Here is a 27,528-nt window from a genome sequence, read left to right as displayed (position 1 = left end):
TTGCCTTTGAAACGCGGAGTAGATGAAACAGGGACAACTGACGAAAGGGTATACTCTTTATGTTGCATGTCTCGTTTCTCTGTTTGTCTTTTTCTTTGTTCGAAAAAAAAGTTCGTTTTCTATGCTTTCGCTTTCATATTTTCGTTTCTCATTGTGTTCAACGTTTTTTTGATGTCCTGTACCCATATTTGCATGTATGTATACATATAGATGTAGGTATGTACATATATGTATGGATATATGCATATATTTATATATTATTTATATTATTATATGATCGAACGCCACGCATCCTTTTCCAAGTTTTATCTTATATATATATGTGTGTGCGTGTGTGTTTAAATGTACACTATTTATACAAATAATATATAGTCTATTGTCTAGTTTTCTACATGCTAGGCCACTGATAGTAGAGTAACACAGGATGTGACAAGGTCGGCCCTTTGATTTACAGGTACAATTCATTTTTGACAGCTGAGTGGACTGGGGGCAATGTGAAATAAAGTGTCAGGCTCAAATATGTGCGAACAATTCTGCCAGCTCATCATCTTAAACTCATGAAATAATATAGAATCTTTGAATTAGGAGAGAGGCCGACAGAGCTGAAGCAGACCTGAAGTGAAGAGAGCATGTCATGGATGGGAATAAAAGGACTTTAACAAACTCAGCAGATTGATTGACTAAATGATTAACCATGCAGTCAATTAGATGACTGGTTAATTAGTTGACAATAAAAGAAGTGAAATATAATCAGTGCATGTGTTTATTATTATTAGCATAATGGTCCTCCCAAGATCTAATAAAATCTGTTTCAACACACAAAGTTCACATCTAGAATACAAAACCAAAAATTCTAAATTCTGTTTGCCTTGTGGTTGTGTTAAATAAAAGGTATTTTGTGAGTGAAACAATAAAAGTTGACCTAATTTGTTCCTTTGTGAAATCAATCTGTCACCAAAAGGAACAGAACTATGCAAAAACTTCCAAATTGTTTGGCAGACGATTACATTTTTTAATTGTATGAATTCCATTAATAATCTTTGACCATCGTTATATTTTGTTGAAATTACACACATAAACACACACACACACACATACACATATATATCTCATGAATGGAAAGTTGTCTGGGAACGATGGCATAGCAGCTGAGATATATAAATATGGTAGCAGCCTCCTGTTGAACAAGTTATGTGACCTTTACTCCTTAATCTGGGAACCAGGATCAATCCCATGGGAGTTTAAAGATGCTTCTCTTGTCCATCTTGATAAGCATCAAAGGCAATAAATGTGAATGTGACCACCATAGAAGTTATCTCCCCTTTTGTGTGTTGCTGTGAAGATCCTTGAAAGGGTTATCTTAAACAGACTCAACGATGCCCTTGCCAGCTTAGTGTTGCCTGAATCTCAGTGTGGATTTCAAGCTGGTGGATACGATTTTTAGCCTAAGGCAGCTGCAGGAAAAGGCTCATGAGCACAATCGAAATATTTTTGTCACTTTTGTAGATCTAACTAAAGCTTTTGACACCATATCTAGGGGTGCTCTTTGGGTTGTCCTTAGAAAGCTAGGTGTTCCTAAAAATCTGCTCAATATCATCATTTCTTTCCATTGAAGGATGATGGCTTCTGTGAATAAGTAGTAATTAATTTCATTGATGATGAAGGAGTGGGTCAAGAGGCAATTGTGACTCTGGTGGTGCTATTTGAACTTGAAACAAGAAAATCAAAACCAACAACAACAATAATAATTTTTTCAACTGTAGGCACAAGGCATGGAATTTGATATGGAAGGGATTAGTTAATTACTTTGACCCCTGTGTTTGACTGGCACATATTTTATTAACTCTTAAATATTTTATTAACTTTGGCATTTTTGACAGCTGAGTGAACTGGGGCAATGTGAAATAAAGTGGCGCGCTCAAAGGTGTAATGTGGATGTATAATGATGGAGTGGCTGGTGTGGTGGTGATGCTAGCTGGTGCAGTGGTCTTCCTCAGAGTACTTCATGGTAGACAATATTTTGTGTGTATGTCACACCACGTTTTTGGCCTTGTCTGTTATCCTGCTCTTGAAAATGCAACATATAATTGGCCATGAGAAAATACTGGTTGAGGAAAATGTATTCAAACTTTTTCAAATGTTTGCCCTTGAGCCTTATTAATTGTTATTGAATATGCAAGTTGAAGTGGAAACTGAAGTCTGTTTAGTGTGAATGGAATATTTGCATCACTTGGGCTAAGTTTAATTCTGGGAATTAGAACTGTATGACCTCTGTTGGAGCCTGTTACCAATGATGCCTCTACACAATGTTCATGAAGTCTTTGCACTTTCATGCGAGTTCCATTACATAATCCTTGACAGATCAAAAGATTTCTTAGCAGCATTACAATAGCCCCTACTTTTAGGTTGAGGCGATGGGGAGGCATACCGGATGGAGTGAGTGAGTTTATGAATTCAAATGGATAGTTCTGAACCTCCTCTTCATTATTGCAGGACACTGAATCTGTGCTTAAGTATAATATTAAGAACTTTTTCATTTATTGTGAGACAGTCAGAATTTTTAGGGGATAAAATTACTCGGTTTTCCATTTCTTCTGGTGTACAGTTGTTGAAAATTTCTGGGTACAAACGTACAAATTGAAATGCATAAGAACAAAATAATAAATGGATTTATGAATGAAAGTTTGGTAATTGCATTTATTTCCACCATGCGACACTTATTATTGCAAACATGGTTTAACTAACCTAAACTATACACACACAAATACATTCATATATATATGTCTCGAGTTGTAGCTGTAATTCAAAGGAGCCACTAGCACTGAAGCCAGACAGCTGCTCTGGCAATGAACACGCTCGGACAGTGCTGTTAGTGTATATATATATATATATATATATATAGTGATAGAAGAGGAGCTATTTACAGATGAAGGCATATCAAAGTGAACCATACCATGTTTGATGGTTAGACCGGATGATGCAAATCAACAAACAAACAATCCATTCTATTAGTGAAAGAAAGTTTATTGGTGTCTGGTAATCTGCAAAACTTTCAGTGTGGCATTAATAGTTTAACAATAAAATGCCAGATGAATGGATTATATGCTTTCACCACAATGTTTTATGAGAAGATTTTATAACAGTTGTGATATATTCCTAATGATTTTTATGTCTTATTTGTTATTGTTTCTGTAGAACACCAGTTCAGTTCTGATCCAGTAGACATATATCGAAGAGAATACACGACACAAGCTGTCTTAAGAGAAGAAATTCTTCTCTTAGATAATACAGGCATAAACACACCACTAGGCCGAAAATGACATCATCACAATGGAGGACACATGCATTTCTGCAGTGTCTATATATATATATATATATATATATATATATATATATATATATATATACCAGCTGTAGAAACTCTGCCAGATCAGATTGGAGCCTGGTGTAGCCATCTGGTTTGCCAGTCCTCAGTCAAATCGTCCAACCCATGCTAGCAATGGAAAGCAGATGTTAAACGATGATGATGATGATATATACATGTCGATCATATAGACAGTGTGCATGCATTCATTAAATATACATACATAAGGTGTGTGGGTACATTGATCACATTGATTATATGTGTGTGTGTGTGTGTTGATCACATAGGAAAGGTTTTTACATATTGATTCAAATGACATAGCTTTAAGTATTGACTGCATTGTGTGTTAATATGTCAATTAGATAGTGTGTGTGTGTGTGTACTTATGCTTGCATGTGTGTGTGTGTGTGTGTACTTATGCTTGTATGTGAGAGGATATTGACTAGAAAGGTAGTGTATGTGATTTCTTTTATATGGACAAAGTTTGTAAATCAGAAGTCAATTGCAGAAATCCAGTGTATGTTTATCGATTCCATACAATGGTCAACACCATTACTAACTTCACATGTCAACTGGTCAGATTTTCTGGTCTGTTATTTAACAGTTTCAAAGTTTGGTGATTGATATCAATAACATTATTATTGTCATTGTTGTAACATAAATCTGCATATCACCACTTGACTAATATTCTAAAATCTGTGCCAACCACTTCTACCTGTGTCCTCTTCAGTTTTCCTCTCCTATGAATGACCTTCACTGTTGACATTTGGCATTTTTTTCACCCAGCACTCATCTAAAATTTAGCCTACATTTCCACACCAATACAGTCATCCCTTGTACACATACCAACCAAGGTATTTTTAATGCCAAAATTCTCTCTCCCAGCTCTCCTCCCCCCCGTCCCTCTCTCTCCCTGTCTCTCTTTCCTCATATCGCTCTCTCTCTCTTTCTCTCCCTCTCTGTCTGTCTCTCTCTCCTCCCTGTTAACCTTCCTTTGATATTGCTGCACTTCTTATGTGTCCATAACTTACACCAGGTGCATCTTATAGTCTCTCTACCAACACCTTTTCTTCAGATTGAGCAGGGTCATCTACCTGAAGGGATTTGTGAATTGTCTACCTTCCTACTTACTAAGACTTTGGTTTTTGCTAGGTTAACTCTAAGGCTCTTCCATTCTAGACCTTGGTTCCACACCTGAAACTTCTTCTCTAGTTCTGGTAGTGATTCAGCCATAAGAACAAGGTCAGACATATTTCCAATTTACCATCACTTCCACCACCACTATCACACCTCTGGCACGTAAGTAGTACCATTTGAGCGTGATCGTTACCAGCATCGCCTTACTGGCACTTGTGCCTGTGGCATGTGAAAAAACATTTGAGCATGGCTATTGCCAGTACCACCTGACTGGCCCTTGTGCCGGTAGCACGTAAAAGCAGCCACTACACTCTTGGAGTGGTTAGCATTAGGAAGGGCATCCAGCTGTAGAAACTCTGCCAGATCAGATTGGAGCATGGTGTAGTCATCTGGTTCACCAGTCCTCAGTCAAATCGTCCAACCCATGCTAGCATGGAAAGCAGACGTTAAGTGATGATGATGATGATATATACACACACACATATATACCTTCTTCTTGTGGGTTTATTTATTGAACTGTGACCATGTTAAAAATCCAGCATTGCACACAATTACCCACAAACACGTAATTATCTCTCATCTCTTGTGATTATGTATTTTATTTGATCATTGTCTTGTCTTTCTGTGAAGTCATCATCTCTGACAGTAAGGCTACAGTGACATGTACAGGGATGACAGCAATAGGATAGAGCACACATCCCTCTGTTTCTCTCTGCTTCAGCAGTGGTGGTGGCGGCGATGGTGGTGGTGGTGGTGGTAGGAAGTGCAGCAAGCATTAGAAGGGAAAGAGGCAGCATGTCCCCTATTTTTCGATACTGCAGCAGGTAATACAACTGTGTTTAGCTTGGCATATCCACTGCTACATCCTGTCAGCCTTGCTGAAAGGGGGAATTCTAAAGGATCTGGGTTTGCAGTGATTTAAGGCATTGATTAAATGGGAACGATAATTGTTGGATATCATAATTAGGAAAGGCTTACATGGAGGGGTGTTTGCTTGCTTGGTTATGTATGTGTGTTTGGAAGGATTTGTTCATTGATTTGTGAGTGTGAGTGAGCATTTTCATGTGTGTGTGTGTATGTGAGTGCGTGAGTGTGAGTGCTTAGCATGTGTATATACGTATATGCTTGTGTGTAACAATTGGTCTCCCACTCTCTCTCCCTCCTTCTTTCCCCCTCCTTATTTCTATCTCTCTCTCTCCCTCCTTCTGTCTGTCTGTCTCTCTCCCTCCTTCTCTCTCTCTCTCACTGTATGCGTATAAGGATTGTTTTCAGGGACTTGTGAATATGAGAGAGCACTCTAGTGAGTGCGAGTGCATATTAGAGTGTGAGTGCTTAGCATTTGTGTGTTTGTGTTTGCATGTAACAATTAGTTTCCTATCTCCACTCTCTTCCTGTCTGTATGTTGGGATTCTTTCAGGGATCTGTGAGTGTGAAGGGACATTTTAGAGTGTAGCAGCATGCCTGAGAGTGCATCTTTCACATGAATATACAGGTGTATGGTTGTATGTAACTACTTGTTTTGTAGTGTGTGTGTGTGTGTGTGTGTGCATGTGTATGTGTGTGTATATGCGTATGTGTGTGCATGTATGTGAGTGTGTGTGCGTATTTGCAAGTGTGCGTGCGTATGTGTGTGATTGAGTATGTGCCTATGTGTGTGTGCTTGTATGTGTGTGAGTGTGCATGCATATGCGTGTATGAGTGTGTGTGTGTATGTGTGAGTGTGTATGTGTGTGCGCGCGCGTGTGAGTGTATGTGAATGTGTGTGTGCATGCGTATGTGTGTGTGTGTATGCGGGCATATGTGTGTGTGTATCTGTGAGTGTGCATGCGTATGTGTGTGTGTGTGTGTTTAAATTTATAAATCGAAGAAAGAGTACTCAATACAATCTAATAGAGTTTATTCATGTAAAGCTGATGATCAACTCTGTCCATTGCTACTCAGAGTTTTTCCCTCAATACAGTGAGGAAAGTGGCACATTCCTCACTGTATTGAGGGAAAAACTTACTGTCTTCAAAATAGAAGCAGCATATTAGACAATGTAGTCTTAGAAACTTTATGTGTGAAAAATTTTAAAGAAACGATGGGATAGTTTGTGTGGTTATGAGGTTTGCTTCCCAATCATATGGTTCCCGGTTCAGTCCCACTGCATGCACTCTAGACACAGCCCGAGGGCTGACCAAAGACTTCTGAGTGGATTTGGCTGAGAAAAACTGAAAGGAGGTTGTATAGCTCTCTCTCCCATCTATCTATCCATCATTCTATCTATCTATCTATCTATCATCATCATCTATCTATCTATCTATTTATCCATCATTCTATCTATCTGTCTGTCTGTTTATTTATCCACACACACACACACATATATATATATATATATATATATATATATATATATATATATATACAATGCATGTTTGTGTCTCTGTCTTGACATCATGTGATACTTGTAAATGAGTGTCATTGTCTTTCATTTCCAATCTTCTGCAAGAAAACATCTGGCCATGCAAAAGAAATGAGGGTTGGCAACAGGAAAGGGAATCAAGCTGCAGGCTACAGAAGACCTGCTTCAGTAAACTCTGCCCGGTTTATGCCAGCATGGAAAAACAGACTTTAAACTGATGATGGGATAATCACAGCTGGAATTTCATTGATTCGATATAGGAAGTTTCACTAAAAACATTTTCGCTGTAAAAAATTTCCTTTCAGATGACCTCATCACATTTTTGTAATGTTTGATGTTGAATAAAGACTCACCTCTTTAATACTTTTATAAAACATTTAATCATTCTTTTTCTTTTTTTTTATTGTTAAAGCTGATATAATTACACTAATGTCCCTACTGCGAATTTGTCTCATGGCAATTTTCCTATATGGCAAAATTTCTTGTGGTGAATTTTCTGGACTGTCTCTGATCATAGGTCTGCTGGATCAGAGTTGATCTGGTGCCAAACAACATCCATTTTGTTACCATTTCCTTAACAGGGAAATGGTAACAAAGCTTTCAAACAGAACATCAAAAGCAGTGATCTCATGAAACTAGAAGAGCAGGTCTGCAGAAGCAATGTAAAAAAAAAAAACATGATGGCTTTTCACATTCCAATGAAACTTAGAATTATAAATTTGGTTAATGGAACTGACTACTTTGTCAACTGGGTTCCAATGAAAGCAAAATTTCTATATTCTTTTATTCACTTATTTGTTTCAGTCATTTGACTGTGGCCATGCTGGAGCACTACCTCTAGTCGAGCAAATCGACCTCAGAACTTACTCCTTGTAAGTCTAGTACTTATTTTATCGGTCTCTTTGCTGAACCGCTAAATTATGGGGACATAAACACACCAGCATCGGTTATCAAGCGATGGTGGGAGGACAAACACAAACACACACACACACATATATATATATATATATATATATACAACGGGCTTCTTTCAGTTTCTATCTACCAAATCCACTCACAAGGCATTGGTCGGCTCAAGGCTATAGTAGAAGACACTTGCCCAAATGCAGTGGGACTGAACCTGGAACCATGTGGTTGGTAAGCAAGCTACCTTACCACACAGCCACGCCTATACAAAACTATTTCTGTTCTAGTATTAATATTCTAAGCGAATTAGGAAGACATTACTATAAAGGTTCCTAGTTCAACTCAAGTCTAGAACCATGGAATTATCCAAGAATTCACCAGATAGTCTGAAAAATGATAAACTTTGTGAATACCTTAAGGAATTTAATGAGTGATGGTCATACCTGTATTAAAAAAAGAATCAGGACAATAGATTTAGGGAAGACACTTCTGCTCTTATTTGGAGTTAGTCCTTATTGAGAGTTACTGCTATAAGAAATGGAACCAGAGGATCACCCTTTTTAACATCAACCACTTTATAGAGAGTATTGAGTGCATTTTATCATGACACCAACGAGGGCCATCTTAATATTATAGACCCTGGGCAATTTCAATGCACTAGGCCCTAGAGTAGATACTTATTGACAGTAAAGTGCAGGATACATAGATCAGAATTGGGCTCCTAGACTCATGAGTTCTCTCAGGTAACTGCTCACTGTATAAACACCTTAAGCCAGTACTGGACCGGCATTATGAAAATTGTCCTGTCCTCAACAAAACTAAAAAGTTTTCCTGACTGTTTTCCTACTTATTTTATAACATGATGCTTTAATGCACCTGTTTTTGGTGGTGGGGTGAGTGAAGGACAAATGGTGAAGTAACCGTTTTACAATACTCCTAAAGAAACACTGGCTTTCTTTTAATTAATTTTGAAATTAAAGAAGAAGCAGCATTCTGTTTGTCTTTACATTGAAATTCCTCTGAGGTTGACCTTGCCTTTCATTCTTTTGGGGTTGATACAATAAGTACCACTTTAATACTGGGGTCCATGTAATCGACTAACCCCCTCCTCTGAAATTGCTGGCCTTGTACTAAAATTGAAATCAATCTGCCTGAGACTCCACCCCTCCCCAGTTCTATGATACAAACTTTTTTGTTTCAAAGGGATCTAAATTGAAACCTCCCATCAAAATATGTTGATTTATATTTCAAACACTGGCTTAACTAACAACGACTAAGTTATTTTATTCAGTTCTTTGCTATTTTCAAAAGTAATTGAAAGAAAGGTGGTGGATTTCAACAAATATGGTAACTGAAGAGTCATGGCTGGTGTTTGGAATTTAGTATAATAACTTTTTATTACTGATACCAACCAATTAAGTAACATTTTTGATGGAACGTTCTAATTTAGATCACTTTAAAACAGAAAGTTTGTATTATAGAAGCAGGGCTGGTCTCAGGTGAGTTGGCATCAAATGTGTGGAATCTCAGGACGTTGAACCTTATACATAAGATTCAGTAGAAAAGCAATGCTATGTTATATACCAGTGCGGACCATGTTAGCATGGGGGTAAAAAACAAACAAACAAACCTTAAAATGACAATGAAAACAACAAATAACAGTAATGACGATGTATAATGAATTATTAGCCTTTTAGTGTTTTCCGCTTCAACTACAGAGAGAAGAAAATGGATCATGGACTCAAGTTATAGTGTTGTAAATATTCAATATGGATTGGTTAAAATTAAGGCTGAATACAAAGAGAGAGAGAGAGAGATGCAGTTCAAGCGAAGACAGAAGTGTTACGGGGTCGAAAGTGGGGTGAGGCATAGCAAGAGGAGGGATAAACAGGTGTGTCGAGGGAGATTGAGAGAGAATGCTACACATGAACTGCAGTAGCAGTAGTAGTAGTAGTAGCAACAACAGCAGTTACAGGACGCAACCTGATGATGAACCAGTAGTTGGCGAAAATTAATGAGTGCAGCTAGCTTATCTGTCAGATGGCTCGAGGGTGTGATGTGTCGTCTACCTTTGCGCCCAGTTCAGAGAAATCGTTATTTCTGCTACAAATTAAAAATTTAAGGAATTCCTCCCTTAAAAAATCAAAACGTGTATATTCTCTCCCACTTAAAAGGGAGCTGATTTAAAACCTTAGACACAACACCACGTTTTCTTTTTTGATTAATGCCCTACAGACAAAAGACAGGAGTAGGCAAGCGTGCCCCCCTTCCTTTTGCTTGTAGCTATAATGCACTTAATATCTAAGTAATATATTTGTATTTATTAATCTAAATCATCATCATTATCATTTTACGTCTGCTTTCCGTGCTTGTTAACTGTAGTTTCGCACTATTTGTGATCCTTTACATTTTTTACTTTCCTTCTTTCAGATGGCAAAATGATGAATCTTCGTTGCTCTCCAAAATTGCATATATAACCACAAACTGAATAATTAACACGGATTCAATCATCAGTTTCAAGCGAAGAATAAACTTGACATCTGTAGAATATTCTTTCTTTCGTTGTACTTAACAAACACACACCTGCATGAAGATCCTGTGCACGAACAAGCAAAACTCAGAGGAGCAAGAGACAGACTTAGCTAAAATAAAATAATCCTAACTACGGTATTGAGTACTCTTTTTCCTACCGATAGTCCGTACAAAAGGTGCGTGGTGCGTGTATATATATTATATGATGTCCTATACTTGATGTGTTATATATATATATATATATATATATATATATATATAAAACACATCAAGTACAGGACATCTCTCTCTATATATATATAGATAGATAGAGAGAGAGAGAGGCGAGTACATACACATACAGACTTATGTATGTGTGTGCGTGAATATGTGTATGTATTAAAGATAAGTGTTATGCTTCCCTCAGTTTTTAAGTATCAATTAAAAGTCAAGAACTATAGGCTTGGTCTATCTAATATACCAAATTACTACTACAATTGATAATAATAATACTAATGATAATAACAAAATTTCTGCTATTATTATTAATGACAAATATATATATTTAAATAAAATAATAATACGGAAGAAACAAGTTAAAATTTTTAACATTTATTGTTTTACGACAGAAATTGAAAAAAATAGAAAAAAAGCTATAAACAAAAAATACTGAAACAAACCTGCCTTTCCCACCCTAAAATATGTACCCGCAAAAATAAGAAATCGAACTGATGAGTTTGTTGTATCACGTCGTGGCTTCCATAGTAGAGAAAGAAGGAGGGGTATTTGATAGCAGCAGCAGCAGCAGCCTGGTGAAGTATCAGGTCTTTCAACAACAACAAGAGGATGAGAGAGAGAAAGCAGCAGGCAAAGAGGCCTCCCCCTCAGTCTTTTAGATAATACAAGCTTTATTTCATCTCCCTTTCTTTCTCTACATTTATCTATCTTTATTTCGTGCTCTCTCTACATATATCTATCTTTACTTCACCCGTGCCTTTACTTTTTATTTCTTCTTTCTCTCTTTATTCTAACCTCTCTCTCCACATATATTTACTTTTCCTCTCTCTATCACCCTCTTTCCACATCTGTCTATCTTTATTCTCCCCTCTCTCTTCATATATAGCTGTCTTCATTTCACCCTTTCTCTCTATATTCTATCATTACTTTCCCCCCCTCTCTACATTACTTTATCTTTATTCCACCTCCACTTTACATCTATTTTCACTCTACCCGCTTCTCTTTACATCTATCTCTCTTTACTTTACCTCCTCTTTCTCTACATATGCGTCTTTACTTCACCCCCCTCTTTTTACATTTCTCTCTCTCTTTCACACTTTCACTCACACTCTTCAGCTTCACTCGCACTCCAAGCAAAAATGGTGGACCCTTAGCGTCAGCACAGACGGAGACACTGACAGAGGGAGACGAAAAATAGCATAAAGGTGAAGAAATCGAGGATATGTAAGAGATAATAATGAACCAGCAGGAAGAACTTGATAAGCTGAACATTCCTAATCTATCGGATATTCCACAGACTGGGTCGAAACCCCGAAACCAACCGCAAAGAAAAGACCTACTGTTTGACGGGGATAAGAAGAATGGGAAGTAAAGAGTTACCGGACAAGAGTGCTTTGTATAATAATAATAATAACAAGAAGAAGAAGAGTTATAATGGTGATGAAGTAGTAGTAGACCTGCTTCTCTACGACTGGTGTTGGTATTGTTCTTGCTGCCGCCGCCGCCAAACCATTTCCATAGCAAGACGAAGTAGATAGTATCGAATTCTTATTATTATTGTTATTATTTTAAGAAAGGGACCAGTTTTCTGTTGGCCTTTCACTTTTGGTGATCCGTTTTCCTTCTTTCTTTCATTCTCTTTTCTTTCCTCTACAAACGGTCATTCAATCTTTTTGTGTGTGTGTGTGTGTGTGAATGAATAAGAAAGAAAAGAGAAAGTGTGAATGGCAGAATAATTGTATATTTTGGTAAATATATTATTGACTAGATATGTAATTAATTGGAACCTTGTTCTAATAGTATGTAAGTGTTTGTGTGTATATATTTATATGCATACATATATGTATTTATATGTAAATTGTATCTGTGTAGTTATTTAGAACGTTGATGTATTAATTAGGGTTTGTGAGTATTGTCTAGATATTTAAAAAACGTCAAGGCGTTAATAGTGTTTGTGTGTGTATACACATATATATACATAGAGAGAGACTGTTCCGTTAACATCTACATCAACATAATTGTTTTCCTTGGTGTGTGAACGTGTATTATATATATATATATATATATATATGCTTTATTGTTGGAAGCGGAACAGTCAATAATAAATATTACCACAAACAAACAATAAAATAGATGTGAAAGAAAGAAAATAGAAAAGAAAAGAAAGGAGGAAAACAAAGAAATAATAATAATAATAATAATGATTTAAGAATCAAACCTTCCCGAAAAAAAAAATTACAAAAAATAAGCACTAAGAAATTAAAAAAAAAAGCAGGGAAGGAAATAATAAGAAAAGTTGAGCGAATTCCGGGTTCGGTTCTCAAGTAGAGGAAGGGGAGAGTTTGTTTTACTGCTATATAATTATTATTATTATACACACATTTAACGAATATATATATATATATATATATATATACTCAAATATTTAACGGATATATATATATCTCTTGCTTATCTATATATATATATATATATATATATATATATCTATATATATATATATATATAAGCGGAGTTTCGGGCCAGAAGCAGTCACCGTGTATCACCATAGAGGAATTAGGAGAGCTCTGGGCTCACTGCGAAGCCCGCAGATGGGGAATGGCGAAAGCATCGAGACTACTCGGCCGGAGTTACGGGCATCCTTGCCCATCCGGCTACCCATGCCCGACCCCACGGAGCTCGAACGGAGGTTTACCAAAGTTCTGGTAAGTAACGTGATTTTTTTTGTTTTTGCTTTTTATATATCTCACAAATTTTAAACCGTATCCATGTATGTCCATTTACATTGTAGAGATCTTCATAAACCAGAGATACAGATGGCAAAATTGGACAGCAAAAAATAACTGGAACATCGGTTGAATAATAAAAAAAAGTATTAATAAAGAAAAAAAAATGTCACGATTATGAAATAATATTGTTCTATAAAAAAGAAAAATGTTTTAAAAATTATTCTGAAGGTGCAGAGTTTGCAGAACCGGGATATAACTGCCTTACTGTAATTCTATGTGGTATATGTAAATCAGACTGTACAGGTCTCAGTAAATACCAGTTATATATAAGGAGATAATTTCTTGATGTTGTGGAAGACCAGATTAAATGTTTTACGCTTGTTTGAATTCGAATCCCGCTCGGATCGGATGTATGCATCTTTTACTTTTTTGTTAGGTAGGTATTGAGGTTGAATGGGGGGGGGGGTATACCGCCCATTTTCACATGCTTTTGGCTCTTTAAGTAAAATTATTATAATTATATATTATTAAAAATATTTTTATAACACTGTTATGAATTAATCAACTTGTAATCGCATCCCTCCCCATTTCTTTCTCACTCAACCACGACACATGATGCTAAACGTTTGGAACGAATCTTGCGGTCCAATTTCGATCTCTAGCTTCGGGTCAGCCCTTATCGAGGAGACCTAAGATCAAACGCGTTCTAGTTGTGGCAACCCAAAACATTATCCAGCTTATTCCCTTTAAGACATTATAGGGTTCGCTGTGATGGAGATTTGACTGCTATTTTTAGTCGTTCGGGTAACCATATAGAGGCTGTCACAGAAATGTCCTGTTCTCACTCCGCCTGTAATAATATATCTTTGAGAAATGCATAAACATCACATGATGTTTTATTATTATTTATCATCATTCATTTGCCATTCTATGAATCAGTTTGCAAAGGCAACAATTAATTTTGTGTCCACTGAGGTCATTTTTCTCTTTCATTCCTGCAGTATCTATTAAACTACTCTAGCTGTTTAAATTCATTTATACAAATCTTCCACGACAGAAGCCTTTTCATTTGTCTGGTTCCCAGTTTTTAGAAATCTTTCTGGGGAAGGGGAAACGTAAAATCTCGTTTATTTCGGTCCCTCGATTTCGAAATTCAAATCTTTCCGGGGACAGTTTTTGTCTTCCACCCCTTGTCGGGTACCCATTTTCCAACCTTACCATCAACATACCGTGCCCTGTATCTGTTTAGAAATTATTGCTGTGGTACTTTTGGCGGTTAGTCCGTCAGACGAGTTTTCGAGGAATCCCAGAAACATTTAATCTTTTATATGATTTTATCTGGCAAGAGGAAGCCAGATTGGTTAGAGCCCATCCCTCACCAAACTATTTTGATTGCTGCCTCCAAATAACTATGTACAGAGGAAGCTTAGAGAATAAGAGGGTGTGTGAAGAAAATGTGACGTTATAGAGACAATCTCTATCATCGGGACATTAGCAAAGCAAACGAAATAAATCCCAACACGAATCGAAACCGTTTCGCAAATTTGGCTCTTAAACTTTAGCCTCTACTCTATGAAACGTTGTTAGCCATTTAAATAAATTCGCACAATCATTTGTATTTAGTCGTCTCATAAAATGCCAACGATTCCGTTAGAGAGACAGTTTTAATACCGGCTCACTGCTGTTGCAATAATGTCGCTAATTCACTATGGTTCTTAAATCTGGTCCTCTTAAAATACGCTTCGTTTATACAATCGCGGCTATGGATGGCTTAGATGGGAAATTGCTTGTATATATATCAGTGTATTTATTTTATTCTGGTGTAAACAATAATTACATATAAAATTTCTGGAGGGCTGGAAAATTATCAATCAGTGTTTATTAGATTGCAAGGTTACAAAAGAATGGAAAGGTGTATAATAGTTTTTATGTGTATACAGCACGATGCACGCACTCAAATTTATACGCACATTTATATACGTATTTATAGGCGCATATACAAACATACCTGCATATACATACACACAGAGTGTATATATATATATATATATATATATATATATATATACACATGTAGATATATATACCTAGACGTATATACATCTATACGTATGTACACACACATATATTGTCACTATTTTACGTCTGCTTTCCACGCTGGCATGGGTTAGATGGTTCAACAGGAGCTGGCAAGTCAGAAGACTGCACCAAACTCTGTCTGCTTTGGCAATGATTTCTATGGCTGGACGCCCTTCCAAATGCCAACCACTTTACTGAGTGTACTGGGTGCTTATTACTTGGCACTGGTACCAGTGGGGTCACTGAGTAAACTTATAAGACATGACCCCTTAACTGTTTGTGGGTGTGTGTGAGGTATTGAGGGGGGATTACTTTATACCAGTATGATAGAGAAACAACAGGTGTCTTGTTATCCCACCTGAGAAGAAAAGATGGAAGATGGATGTTAAATGATGATGATGATAGTAGTGAAGATGTATTGGTGTGTTGCCTCCAGTTACAGGAAGGGGAATATAAGTGGTACAGGGATTGGATAGGGTGAGTGGGTAGATGAAGTAAGTTTGTGAGAATGTGAAAGAAGAGTGGCAGATGGTTGGGACACACACACGCACACACACACACACTGGTGTGGCATGGCTCTGTGGTTATGTTTGCTTGTCAACCATATGGTTTTGAGTTCAGTCCTGCTGTGTGACACCTTGGTTTAGTGTCATCTATTATATCCCTGGGCCAACCAATGTCTTGTGGGTGAATTTGGCAGACTGAAATTGTTAGACTCATTGTGGCCATGTGGTAAGATGTTTGCTTCCCAACCACATGGTTTCAAGTTCTGTCCCACTGTGTGGCACCTTGGGCAAGTGTCTTCAACTATAACCTTGGGCTGACCAAAGTCTTGTGAGTGGATTTAGTAGAATGACTCTCAAAGAAGCCTGTCCTGTGTGTGTGCATCTTTGTCCCCTCCCCCATTTCACAACTGGTGTTGGTGTGCTTACATCCCCATAACTTAGTGGTTCAGCAAAAGAAGCACTCAGTTATTTCTCTAGTTCATTTTCATTTAAATTTATGCAAATTACTGAGGTCATAAATCTGTTCTACTTTTTTTTACTGTTTATATGTGTCTAAGAATTTCATCAACTGGAGACCTGGTAGAATAATTGCTGTGCTGATAATGCCTGCTGAGGCAGAAACTTAGCTCCATGGCCATTCTCTTATCTTTTCTTTAATTTCGGAGGTCTTGATTTGTGAAATTACCTCCCCTTCCCATTTGCCAACAAGTGATTGTTCTACTTTCTCTGGACGTAATGATAATTTCAGTACTCTTATTGGTCTTTATACATAAGCATGTATGTGTGTATATATATATATATATATATATATATATATCTCAATCTGTCTATACACATACTCATCATATAGATCTCTGTATACATACATATATGTATATATTTATATATAAATATCTATGCACACACAAATATATACACATCTGTGTATATTCATATAAAAATATATATAGGTGCGAGTGTAGCTGTGTGGTAAGAAGCTTGTTTCCCAATTACATGGTTTCAGGTTCAGTCCCATTGTGTGGCACCTTGGGCAAGTGTCTTCTATAACCTTGGGCTGACTAAAGCCTTGTGTGAGGCTTTAGTAGATGGAAACTGAAAGAAGCTTGTGTATGTATGTATGTATATATATATATATATATATATATATATATATATATATATATATATGTCTTTGTTTGTCCCCCCATCACTGCTTGACAACCAGTGTTGGTGTGTTTAAATACCCATAGTTTAGTGGTTTGGCACTAAGGAAAAAGAAAAAGTACATGACTTGACTTGTTTGACTAAAATCTTTCAAGGCAGTGCCCCAGCATGGCCATAGTCTAATGTTCAAGCCAAGTAAATGGTAAAAGGTATAAATATCAATGTACCTATCTACTTATCTCTTTTTCTCTATCATTGTGTGTGCGTGTGTGTATAGCCAAATGATATAGTAGGGAGTAATTGTGCATAGGTGTAAGGATATGAATGAGTAAAAACCAGAAATAACATGGATAAAATTTGATTGAATGAAGAAAGAAACGCAACAAATATCATGTAGAGTCAAACAAGCAAAAGCATGTCTGGAAAGGGTAGAAATACAAAGCAAAAAGAAAACAAGCAAAAGTACTCTAACGATTAATATGCCTACGCACGCACACACACACACACACACACACACACACACACACACACACACACACACACATACATGCATGCACAAAAAGGAGGTTTCATATGCCAAAGAAAGAAAGAGAAGAGAACCTGATGTTTCAGGTGATGCCCTTTATCAAATAGAAAAGAATTGAGAGGCAAAAGAAGTAGAAAAAGGTATGATACGAAAGAAGTAATCTGTTTACAAGGCAGGTCTTAAGTAGAATGAAAGCCGAGAAGTGGAATAGGATGATCAGAAGTGAGGGTATGATCTAGGTGACAGTGAAGTTAAGTGGAGGGAGGGAGAGAGAATTTGAATAAACAAGTAAGGGGGTAAGAAAGTGAAAAAGAGTGGAGGAAAAATAGAGGGATAAAGAGACCTAGTGTGGGAAGGAAAGTGAGAGAGCTATTGTGGAACTCAATATTGGTGTTTGGTGTGTTGTGTCGGATATCTATGCAGTAAATGAGGGTTACCTATTTACAATGTATTTGTGAAGTGTGTTATGGTGTGGAGGGACGTGTAAAGGGTCTGTAGACTGGAGGTTGAAGGTGAAATGGTGAGTGTGTGCATGTGAAGTGGTAGTTATGTTCATATGTCAGTGTAATTTGTAGTATGTTCAATGTATGTAGATGTGTAATGTATGTTGTCTGAGATGGATGTGTAAATATGTGGTGCACTGTGGTGGGATGAATGTGGGAAGATTGAATATAGTGTTGTACTTCTAGTTATCAAGACCCCACTATTCATATTCAAAGGGTTGGAGCAACCAAGGCAGAAGATGAGGCTGTGTTCTTTTTGGAACTGAGAAGTAGGTAATTTGTGTTGTGAAATAACACCGCAGAACTGAGAGATGAGGAATAGTGTGTGCAGTTAAACTGAAGTGGTGGTGTTTAGGTAGATGTCACATAAATGCATTGATGCAATCTGCTAACCTACAGCTGGTCTTTCCAGTATACTGGAAGCCATTGAACTGATATTGAAGGCAGACATTTAATGTTTTTAATAGTGCAGATTAAACGGTCAGTGATATGGAAGTAACATTGGTTGGGTCCAAGAAGTATAGTATTCTGGCTGTAAGGGAATCTGTTACACTGGACATTGGATCATGTTAAAGATTTGGGTTTAGGTGTTTGAAGGGTTAGAAGAGTTGTGAGCTGAAAACTTGATCAAATAGTGATTCATTTGAAGCAGGGGAGGTATTGATCATCATAATCATCATTTGATGTTGGTTTTCCATGCTGGCATGGCATTGTTCATGGAATATGGGGGAGGTGGCAGGGTCTGAGCAGAGTAGGTTTGAGGTGGGATGGGCATGTGTAGAGGAGGGAATGATTGACAAAAGTCTGGGATTATATTTGTTTTTAGGAGTGTGTGAATATATATGTATGTGTTTATGTGCATAGATGTGTCTGTATGTTTAATATGCTTATGTATTTGTGTATATGTGTGTATGCACATATATGTACATATCTGTATGCACATATATGTACATATCTGTATGTACATATATGCATGTGTATGTGTGTATATATATATATGCATGTATGTGTATATATATCTCTGCATGTATATGTGTGTATATATATATGCATGTATATGTGTGTGTATATATATATGCATGTGTGTGTGTGTATATATATATGCATGTGTATGTGTGTGTGTGTATATATGCATGTATATGTGTGTATATATATATGCATGTATATGTGTGTATATATATATGCATGTATATGTGTGTATATATATATATGCATGTATATGTGTGTATATATATATGCATGTATATGTGTATATATATATATGCATGTATATGTGTATATATATGCATGTATATGTGTATATATATATATGCATGTATATATATATATGCATGTATATGTGTGTATATATATGCATGTATATGTGTATATATATATATGCATGTATATGTGTATATATATATATGCATGTATATGTGTATATATATATATGCATGTATATGTGTATATATATATATGCATGTATATGTGTATATATATATATATGCATATGTGTGTATATATGCATGTATATGCGTATATATATGCATGTATGTGCATATATATGCATGAGTATGTGTATATATGCATGTGTATATATATGCATGTGTGTTTACACATATATGTATATATGCATGTGTTTGTGTATGTATGTATGTGTATGTATATATATATATATATATATATATATATATATATATATATGCATGTATATATGTGTTTGTATATGTGCCCCAGCGTGTCCACCGATCACACCTTGAAACAGGCAAAGCAGTAGAATTATGTATGTGTTTATAATGTCTCAGGTGTAAGCACAATGAACATGGACAGCTCATTCAGAACAAACTTTGATAAATAAACTAGCTCAATGCTTCTATGCAAAAAGCAAGTCTTTTAACATTTGGGACATTTCTCCCTCATTGGGATCAGGACTTTTCCATTGAAAGTAAAAGCTGTTCCTGGTACATTAGGTGCTCTAAGTCTCAACATGTAAATAATAAAATGAACAATTAACAGCAATTTTTATTCTTTGTATATGTAGACCTGTAATGTTGATATGATATTGAATTTTGGAAGAAGGCATATGAGAGGGCTTTAGTTTCTTGTATTCACCCCCATTTCTTGACTGCTGTCAAGTATGCAAGGCAAAACTGACCTTGGTGTAAAGAGATGGAAGAACTACCATAAGCATTTTACCTGACACTCTGACTCACTCAATTCACTGATCTTAACGTTTTCTAATATTTGGAAGAGGAGATCAGTTGATTACATTGACCAGTATATGATTGGTACTAGAAGAATCAAATGCAAAAGTGACATCAGTGGGTTTTGAATTCGGAACATAAAGAGTCATAACAAATAACATGGGATTTTCTTTAACCTTATATATATATTGCTAGTCCACATCATCATCATCATAATGTTTTCCATGCTGGCATGGGTTGGGCAGTTTGATAGGAGCTGGCAAGCTGAAGAGCTGCACCAGGCTCCAGTTGTCTGCTTTGGCATGGTCTCTATGGCTGGATGCCCTTCCTAACACCAACCACTTTACAGAGTGTACTGGGTGCTTTTTATGAGGCGCCAGCACAGGTGTTATATATGTGGCCTAATAATGTTTTTAACATAAGCACAAGGGCAAAAATTTTTGTGGATGTTGTAAATTGGTGATATTTGTGTCAGTTCAACCCTGAAAAAACGAAAGATGAAGTTTACTTCAGTTGGTTTTAAACCTAGAATATGAAGTGCCACTAGAAATATTGTGGTGCATTTTATCCAATATTTTAATGATTCTAACAATCATTCTTTAGAATAATTCTTTCTACAATTGGCACAAGGCCTGAAATTTTGTGGTGAGGTGACTAGCAGAAGAAATGTCACTAATCAGTTTATTCAGCATCCTTACGATTTTGCCAGCTCACCTACTCTTGCTCACTTGTACCCATCACTACCATCTTTACCCTCTTTTTAGCTACTCTCACCTTTAATGTGAGGCAGCCATGTATCTTCTCTGTAGCAAGATGCCAGTGCTTGCCCCTCTGCCATTCTCTAGCCTCCTAAAACCTGGCATGGAGTCCCCCCCTCCACTCTACATTTAGTTGAAGCTTTTTCCTGCCTTGCAAATTACTTGGTGACATCACTAGTGCTACTTGCACGGAAGCAAAAAAAAAAAAAAAAAAGAATGCACCCACTACACACTGTAAAGTATTGACGTTAGGAAGAGCATCGAGCTGTAGAAACTATGCCAAAGTAGACATTGGAGCTCAATGCAGCTTTGCAGCCCACCGGGTCATTGTGAAACCGCTCAACCTATATCGCATGGTAAACGTTAAGTGATGATGATTATGATGATCTCTCTCACACACACACGCACACACAACTATAGTTGCAAATATAATATATATATATATATATATATATATATAATGTGTGTGTGTACTGCATGTATATAAATATGGCCGCAGTCTAATGACTGAAACAAGTAAAAGAATAAATGTATGTAATATATATACACACACACACACACACACATACACACATACAAATATATACTAGATACGAATAAATATATATACACACAATGTGTGTGCGTATATATATATATATATATATATATATATATATATATATATACACGCTTGCGCACACATGTATATATGTGCACACAAGTGTATATAGATACACACCCATACATTTCTGTATATAAGCCACACATCGTTACATGTTAGTGTAGAGAGAATTAATGGCAGCGAAGGGAGTGAAGCAGCTAAGGATGGAGAAATGGTTTGCGATAAGAACCGCTCTCTATTAGCATGTGGCATCAGATGAGATCGACATGCAATCTTTCTCTATCTCCACCCTATGGCTTTACAGCCCTAGGCAGTAGTTTTGGGTCTATGAGGAACGGTTTTCTTGGTGCCGCACCACCGTTCTTCGTTTGTCAAGTTAGTTGTCACTGTGTTGTTGCATGTTGGATCTGTGTTCCGTCTGAAGCAAAACTGCTGTTTCGTTTCATTGATAGTGTTTTGAACACTGGAAAATCTAGTCGTGGTTGCCTTGTGAATTCCAAGCCGCCATCAACATAAAATATGGTGGTGCCGGCGGTCGTGGGTACCGTTAACTCTTCCTTCCATTCCTTCTGCTACTACAACTGTTGGTTCTCTTCTCTTTTACCAACTCACCATCTCTAAAATATCTTCACTCTCTTCCTTTATTTTATTTTCCTCTCTTTCTACGTTTCTAATCTTTCTCCGTCTTTCTTTGGCCTCTCATCTTTTAATAATATTAGTCTTTAATTTTCGTAATTTTTCTTTTCTCTCTCTGTAACCCTGTATTTTCCTCTTCATCTTTTTATTCTGTCACACTTCTCCGCTTACATAAATGGGTGTGTATGTATGTATGTATGTCGCCTCACATGTCTACGCCTCACCATTCCTTCCTAATCACCAAAATCCTCCTCTTCTAACCCTTTTTTCTATACCTCATCAGCTTCCCATCTCTATAGTTTCCACGATTCCCTCCTCTCCATTTGTCTTTTATTTTTCTTTCCAGCATCCTCTTATCTCATTCCATTGGCTATATCTATCTATCTACCTATCTATCTATCTATCTATCTATCTATCTATCTATCTATCTATCAAATACACACACAATCTTTCTAGTCCCCCCCCCCCCCAACTCCCGAGCTTCATTAAATCTGTCACTCACACTCACTTTGTGCCCTCAACAATTTTCCTCATCTTTACCATCAAACCCCATTCAGAAGATAAACCTGTGAAAGACAGAAAAATATGCGTTTTTTTTTTTATCATGGTTTTATTCTTGTCAGCTATTTTTGCCTCTGCTTCTGACAAATTTCCTTCGGCTTTGTCAGAATTAATGCGCCTCTGGATAAAATGTTTCTTTGTGTTTCCTCGAGATACGAGTCTGAATTTTTTTTTCTAGTCTCCCCTCCTCTCTCTCTCTCCATAAAATACTAGAAATGTGTGTAATAAATATGCGTAATATGTGTGGCGTGTGTATATGTATATCTGTGTGTATGTATGTGTGTGTGTGTATGTATGTGTGTGTGAGAGAGAGAGAGAGAGAGAGAGAGAGAGAGATATCATGGCTCTGTTGTGAAAAACATTTGTTCATTTCCTATTCAATTTTATTCTGTTGAGGCTCTGTTGGTTTTTTTTTTTAAAAGAGGTTAAACTAAAAAATGGGAAGGTACCCTTGTCTTGTCGTGGTTGAGCTTTCTTTCTTTCATTTCCACCTTGATTTCATAATCAATTATCGCCCAACTTCCAACACGCGCACCCGGCATTTATCTTTAATTCAAACAGATATTAGTAGCAAAAGCAGTAGTAGCAGTAGTAGCAGCAGTAGTAGTAGTAGTTGTATTTAATGTGGCATGAACAGTGTTGTTGTGACGATGTTGGTTATGGTGATGAAAGGGCAACACTATCATAGATTTAATACATCAGACAAAAATATAAGGCATCGATTCTGCTGTGAACCTTTAAAAGAAAAACAAAGTATTTTGATTAACTGTTGGTTTTGGCCGTGAAGGTTTGTGGTTGTGGCCACCTTGCATGTCTGCAGAAGACTGGTTGTTGCTGCCACTGTGTTGTAGAGTATCGAAATCGGACAAGTTTCTCTTCTCTCTTCCCTTTCACTCCCCCCCCCCACTATTGTGTAGATGGATGGATGGATGCATCTATGACGTATGTAGGCATTCGTGTAAGCGTGATAACGTGTGTTACTTATTGTAGAGACGCATGTATTACACGTGTGTATGTCAGCTGTGTGTGTGTGTGTGTATGTGTATGTATGCGTGCTCGCACATACATGTGTGTTTCGGAGAAAGGTTCTCTGCTTTATATGCGTGTGTGGATTTTGTATTTAACTTGTATCTTTGGATTTCTGGTTTCCTTGATCTTTGATTGAAGTGTATTCACACAAACACATCGTGAATAACCAGTACTAAAATATATAATAATGTTTTCATATATATATATATATATATATATATATATATATATATATATATATATACACACATACACGCCCAACTTGACGCACATTGTGCGTTTTGTGTATACACACGTCAGCTAAATTGCTAATATGACTGTTGTGTATGATACAAGAGTTACAGGCCGATGCTTCGCATCTTTGTCACAGACCAATGCAATGCTTGATTTCTTTCTGCTGATCATCAACTACTGTACTAAATACAGACCATTGCAGTATTTAATTTCGTCACTTCTTGTGTTTTCATACGATTGTGGACAAAATAAGTACTGCTTATATGCATAGTACCCATTTCTTACAAGACTTGGTACGCCTTACCGGCGAAAATGGTGGCTTTATGCCTGAGGTAGCAGCATCCATAGATAAGATGTCGTGCTGCGCTTAGTGAAATCCGTTTTAATTTCTGAATTTAAATCATACCCTGGTTCGCCTTTGTCTTTCAACTTTCGGGGGTTAAGATAAATACGAACTGAAGTAGTTTTAACTGACCCTTGTCCTCAATTTCAAACCTGCATGTGCTCGGCTTCACCCAGAGCTTCCTAAAAAACTGACCTTATTAACCATTGCAAGAATGCAGTGCCTCATTTTTTGAGTTGAAACTCAGTTGTCAGGAATCTATATGGGGTTGTTTGACCTGTTGGAAATAGCAGTCAAATATCATAGGCAAACGTCTGGATGGTTACGGTTGGAATGTCGTTAATAAGCCTGTTCAATGAAGGTAAACCCAGGGCTAAAATCCTGGCTGACTTCTGTCTGCCACAGGTCAATCATATGTAATTAATTGATTGCACTCCTTACTCTGATTAAAATAATTAGCCTTGCGCTTAGTCAAAAGAAATTATCGACCACTTAATTAGGAACGAGGCATGGATATTATAAAGAACCTGAATGAAATTATGTGGCGTACATGCGCCTATTAATTGCTTTATTGAAAGGTGGTATTGTTTAGCTTTGAGAGAATACACTTGATCTCAGACGTTCCAGATCTGACCATCTCGCCTCTTTTTGAAACAGTACCTAGGACTATTATCCAATGTATTCTTAGAAAGATATTTAACTTTTTTTTCAACAGATCAATTGTCTACAAGGTTCCATTTCTGTTTGTATAATGTGTTGCTGTGTGTGTGTGTGTGTGTGAGAGTGAGAGTGAGAGAGAGAGAGAGAGAGAGAGAGAGAGAGAGAAGGGAGGGGGTTGTTGAACCCGAAGAATTTCAGGTGTTGCAGCTAAAAAATTCCAGTCTGCTATAACCTGAATTATTTCCAGTCTTCAAGTTTAACCTACTACCACCAGAAACCAAACTGACAATTGCACTCCTGTAAGGAAGGCTTCGAATCAATCAATAAACAGATTTTTGTGTGAATTCCTGTCGCTGTACATCGTCGCCGTGTCAAAGTTCTTTGTAACTTTGGATCTGACTCTTATAACAATGCTGAATAATAATAATAATAATAATAATAATAATAATAATAATAATAATAATAATAATATCATTTCGTTCATCTTTACGTTCTGAGTTCAAATTCCGCTGAGGTCACTTGGCCTTTTCATCTTTTCGGCGTCATAAAAGTACCAGTTGCATAACGGTACTGATATAATCGACATATCCTCTCCTCCGAAATTGCTGGCCTTGTGTCGAAATTTGAAACCATTATCATCATCCCTTTGTCTGGACTTTATTACTCATAGACAATACCACTATGATGATGGCTACCTATTTCTCATTAATACCTGGTTTACTGCGCTTCTTTCACTTTCTCGCTCTTATCGAAATTAAAATCCCTACCCTTTTCTATTCTACATACAAACGCTCTCTCTCTCACTTTCTCTCTCACCTGTTCTCTTTTATCTCATCCCTTTCCCTTCTCCTCCCCCTCCGTACCTCATTTCACTCATTCTTTGTTTTATCACTCATTACCTCTCTCTTTCCCTCTTTCTTTAACGTTTTCTGTCTTTTCCCTCTCTTTGTAACCCCCCTCTCTCTCTTTTTTTTTTCTATCTTATCAACCCTTTGTCTCTCGTTCGCCTATTATCTCTTCTCTCCGGTTTTTGCTCTTTCTTCTCCCTGTCCCCTTTGCTCCTTCGTATTCTGTCTCCCTGTTCCCTTTCTCTCTCTCTCCATTCTCTCTCCCTCTCTTCACTCGTTCTTTTTCTCTTTTATCTACTCATTCTCTTTCATGTTCATTCAATCTCTTTCCTTCCCTGCCTCAGTCGGTCTCTTTTTCCTCTTCTTTTTTTCACATCTCTCTTATGGAAGAATCATGACTTGTTTCGGATTTGTATTTTAATGTGGTTTATTGTTATTATTCATATATTATAAACACACACGTGTTATAACAGCTACCTTTATTTCTATCGAATAAACTTCACAGCATACTTCTGTTATTCTGTGAACTCTGGTGTCCACGGACCGCATTTAAAACAACAATCACAAAAGATAAGCTAACTCGGGTACAACAGCTGCTACCAGAGCGGTTTTTTTTTTTTTTACAATACCAGTTTTATCGGTTTTATATACAATTGTAATATGTATTAAATATTTTTTATGCACGGCAAACATTATCTGATAGAGAACTGAACACATTGGGTTGAGCAGATGTGTGTATGATTGCATATGCGCGCGTGCGTTTGACAAACTTCAGTCCTAAAGCTGGGGTAGAAGACGCTTGCCCAAAGTGTCACACGATGGGATCGAACCTCGAACAACATTGTTGTGAAGCGAACTTAACCTCATAGCTGTGTTTGTACCCATTCTATCTCACTTGTTCACACTCTCTATCATTCTCACTTTCTCGATCACTCTATCTCTCTCATATTACTTTCTCCATCTCTCACTTTCTCTTAGTCCTTGGCCCTCATAATTTCCCTTCCCCATCTCTTCATCTCTCCTTTCTCTCACATACATTGTACCCCACGCCTTCTCTCTATATCCTTTCCTCTCTAATACCGCTTTCTCTCTTACCATCAGACTTATCCCCTCTCTCCCTCAACGTTCTTCAATGCTTCACCCTCCCTCCCTCCTCCTCCCCCCTCTCTCTCTCCCTCACCCCATCAGTCAATGTGATCAGGCTGGAGCAGTTCAACGTTATCGATTTCTAAAGAAAAATTCAGTTGTTGTTGTTGTTGCAGGAGACTCAGCATGTTGGAATGGGAAGAATTCTGTGATCGTTTGATGGGGAAACATTCCAATGGGAGCAAGTGAACCTGGCCAACGTGTAGCACTTAGTGCTCAAACAGACATCTTGCACACTTGTTTACGATAATAGCATGGCTGCTTGAACTATTTTCTTTTCCCTTTTTTTTTTTGTTTATTGAAATACGAGCAAAAAGTACTTCGACTCCTCCTGGCTCCACATCTCGCGTCTGCTTCTTTCATACTTTCGCTTTCTCTTTCTACACAAATGTGCATGCGCGTGTGTGTGTATATATATATATATATATATACATATATATATATATATACATATATATACATATATATATATATATATATATAT

The 27,528-nt window shown here is 37.0% G+C and overlaps 1 protein-coding gene across 5 annotated transcripts in view; it reads left to right on the top strand.

The window, feature by feature from the left end:
• Positions 1 to 11,142: 11,142 nt before the first annotated feature.
• The window catches only part of LOC106868205 (formin-like protein), a 175,524-nt gene continuing 159,138 nt past the window's right edge, over positions 11,143 to 27,528 (top strand). For 3 of the 5 annotated variants that reach the window (XR_016243369.1, XM_089358488.1, XM_089358487.1), the window contains exon 1: positions 11,143 to 13,261. Coding sequence is in view for 4 of the 5 variants with exons in the window: in XM_089358488.1 (XP_089214614.1) it covers positions 13,148 to 13,261 (114 nt within the window). In the remaining variant the exon portion in view is untranslated. The remainder of the gene's footprint in view (positions 13,262 to 27,528) is intronic. The other 2 variants (XM_089358489.1, XM_089358491.1) reach the window with 2 other exon arrangements.

The sequence above is a fragment of the Octopus bimaculoides genome, chromosome 10 (genome assembly GCF_046866305.1).
Source record: "Octopus bimaculoides isolate indiv1 chromosome 10, ASM4686630v1, whole genome shotgun sequence".
Classification (NCBI taxonomy): Eukaryota; Metazoa; Mollusca; class Cephalopoda; order Octopoda; family Octopodidae; genus Octopus; species Octopus bimaculoides.
Note: the sequence above shows the minus strand (reverse complement) of the source record. Positions and strands in the feature narration are given on the sequence as shown.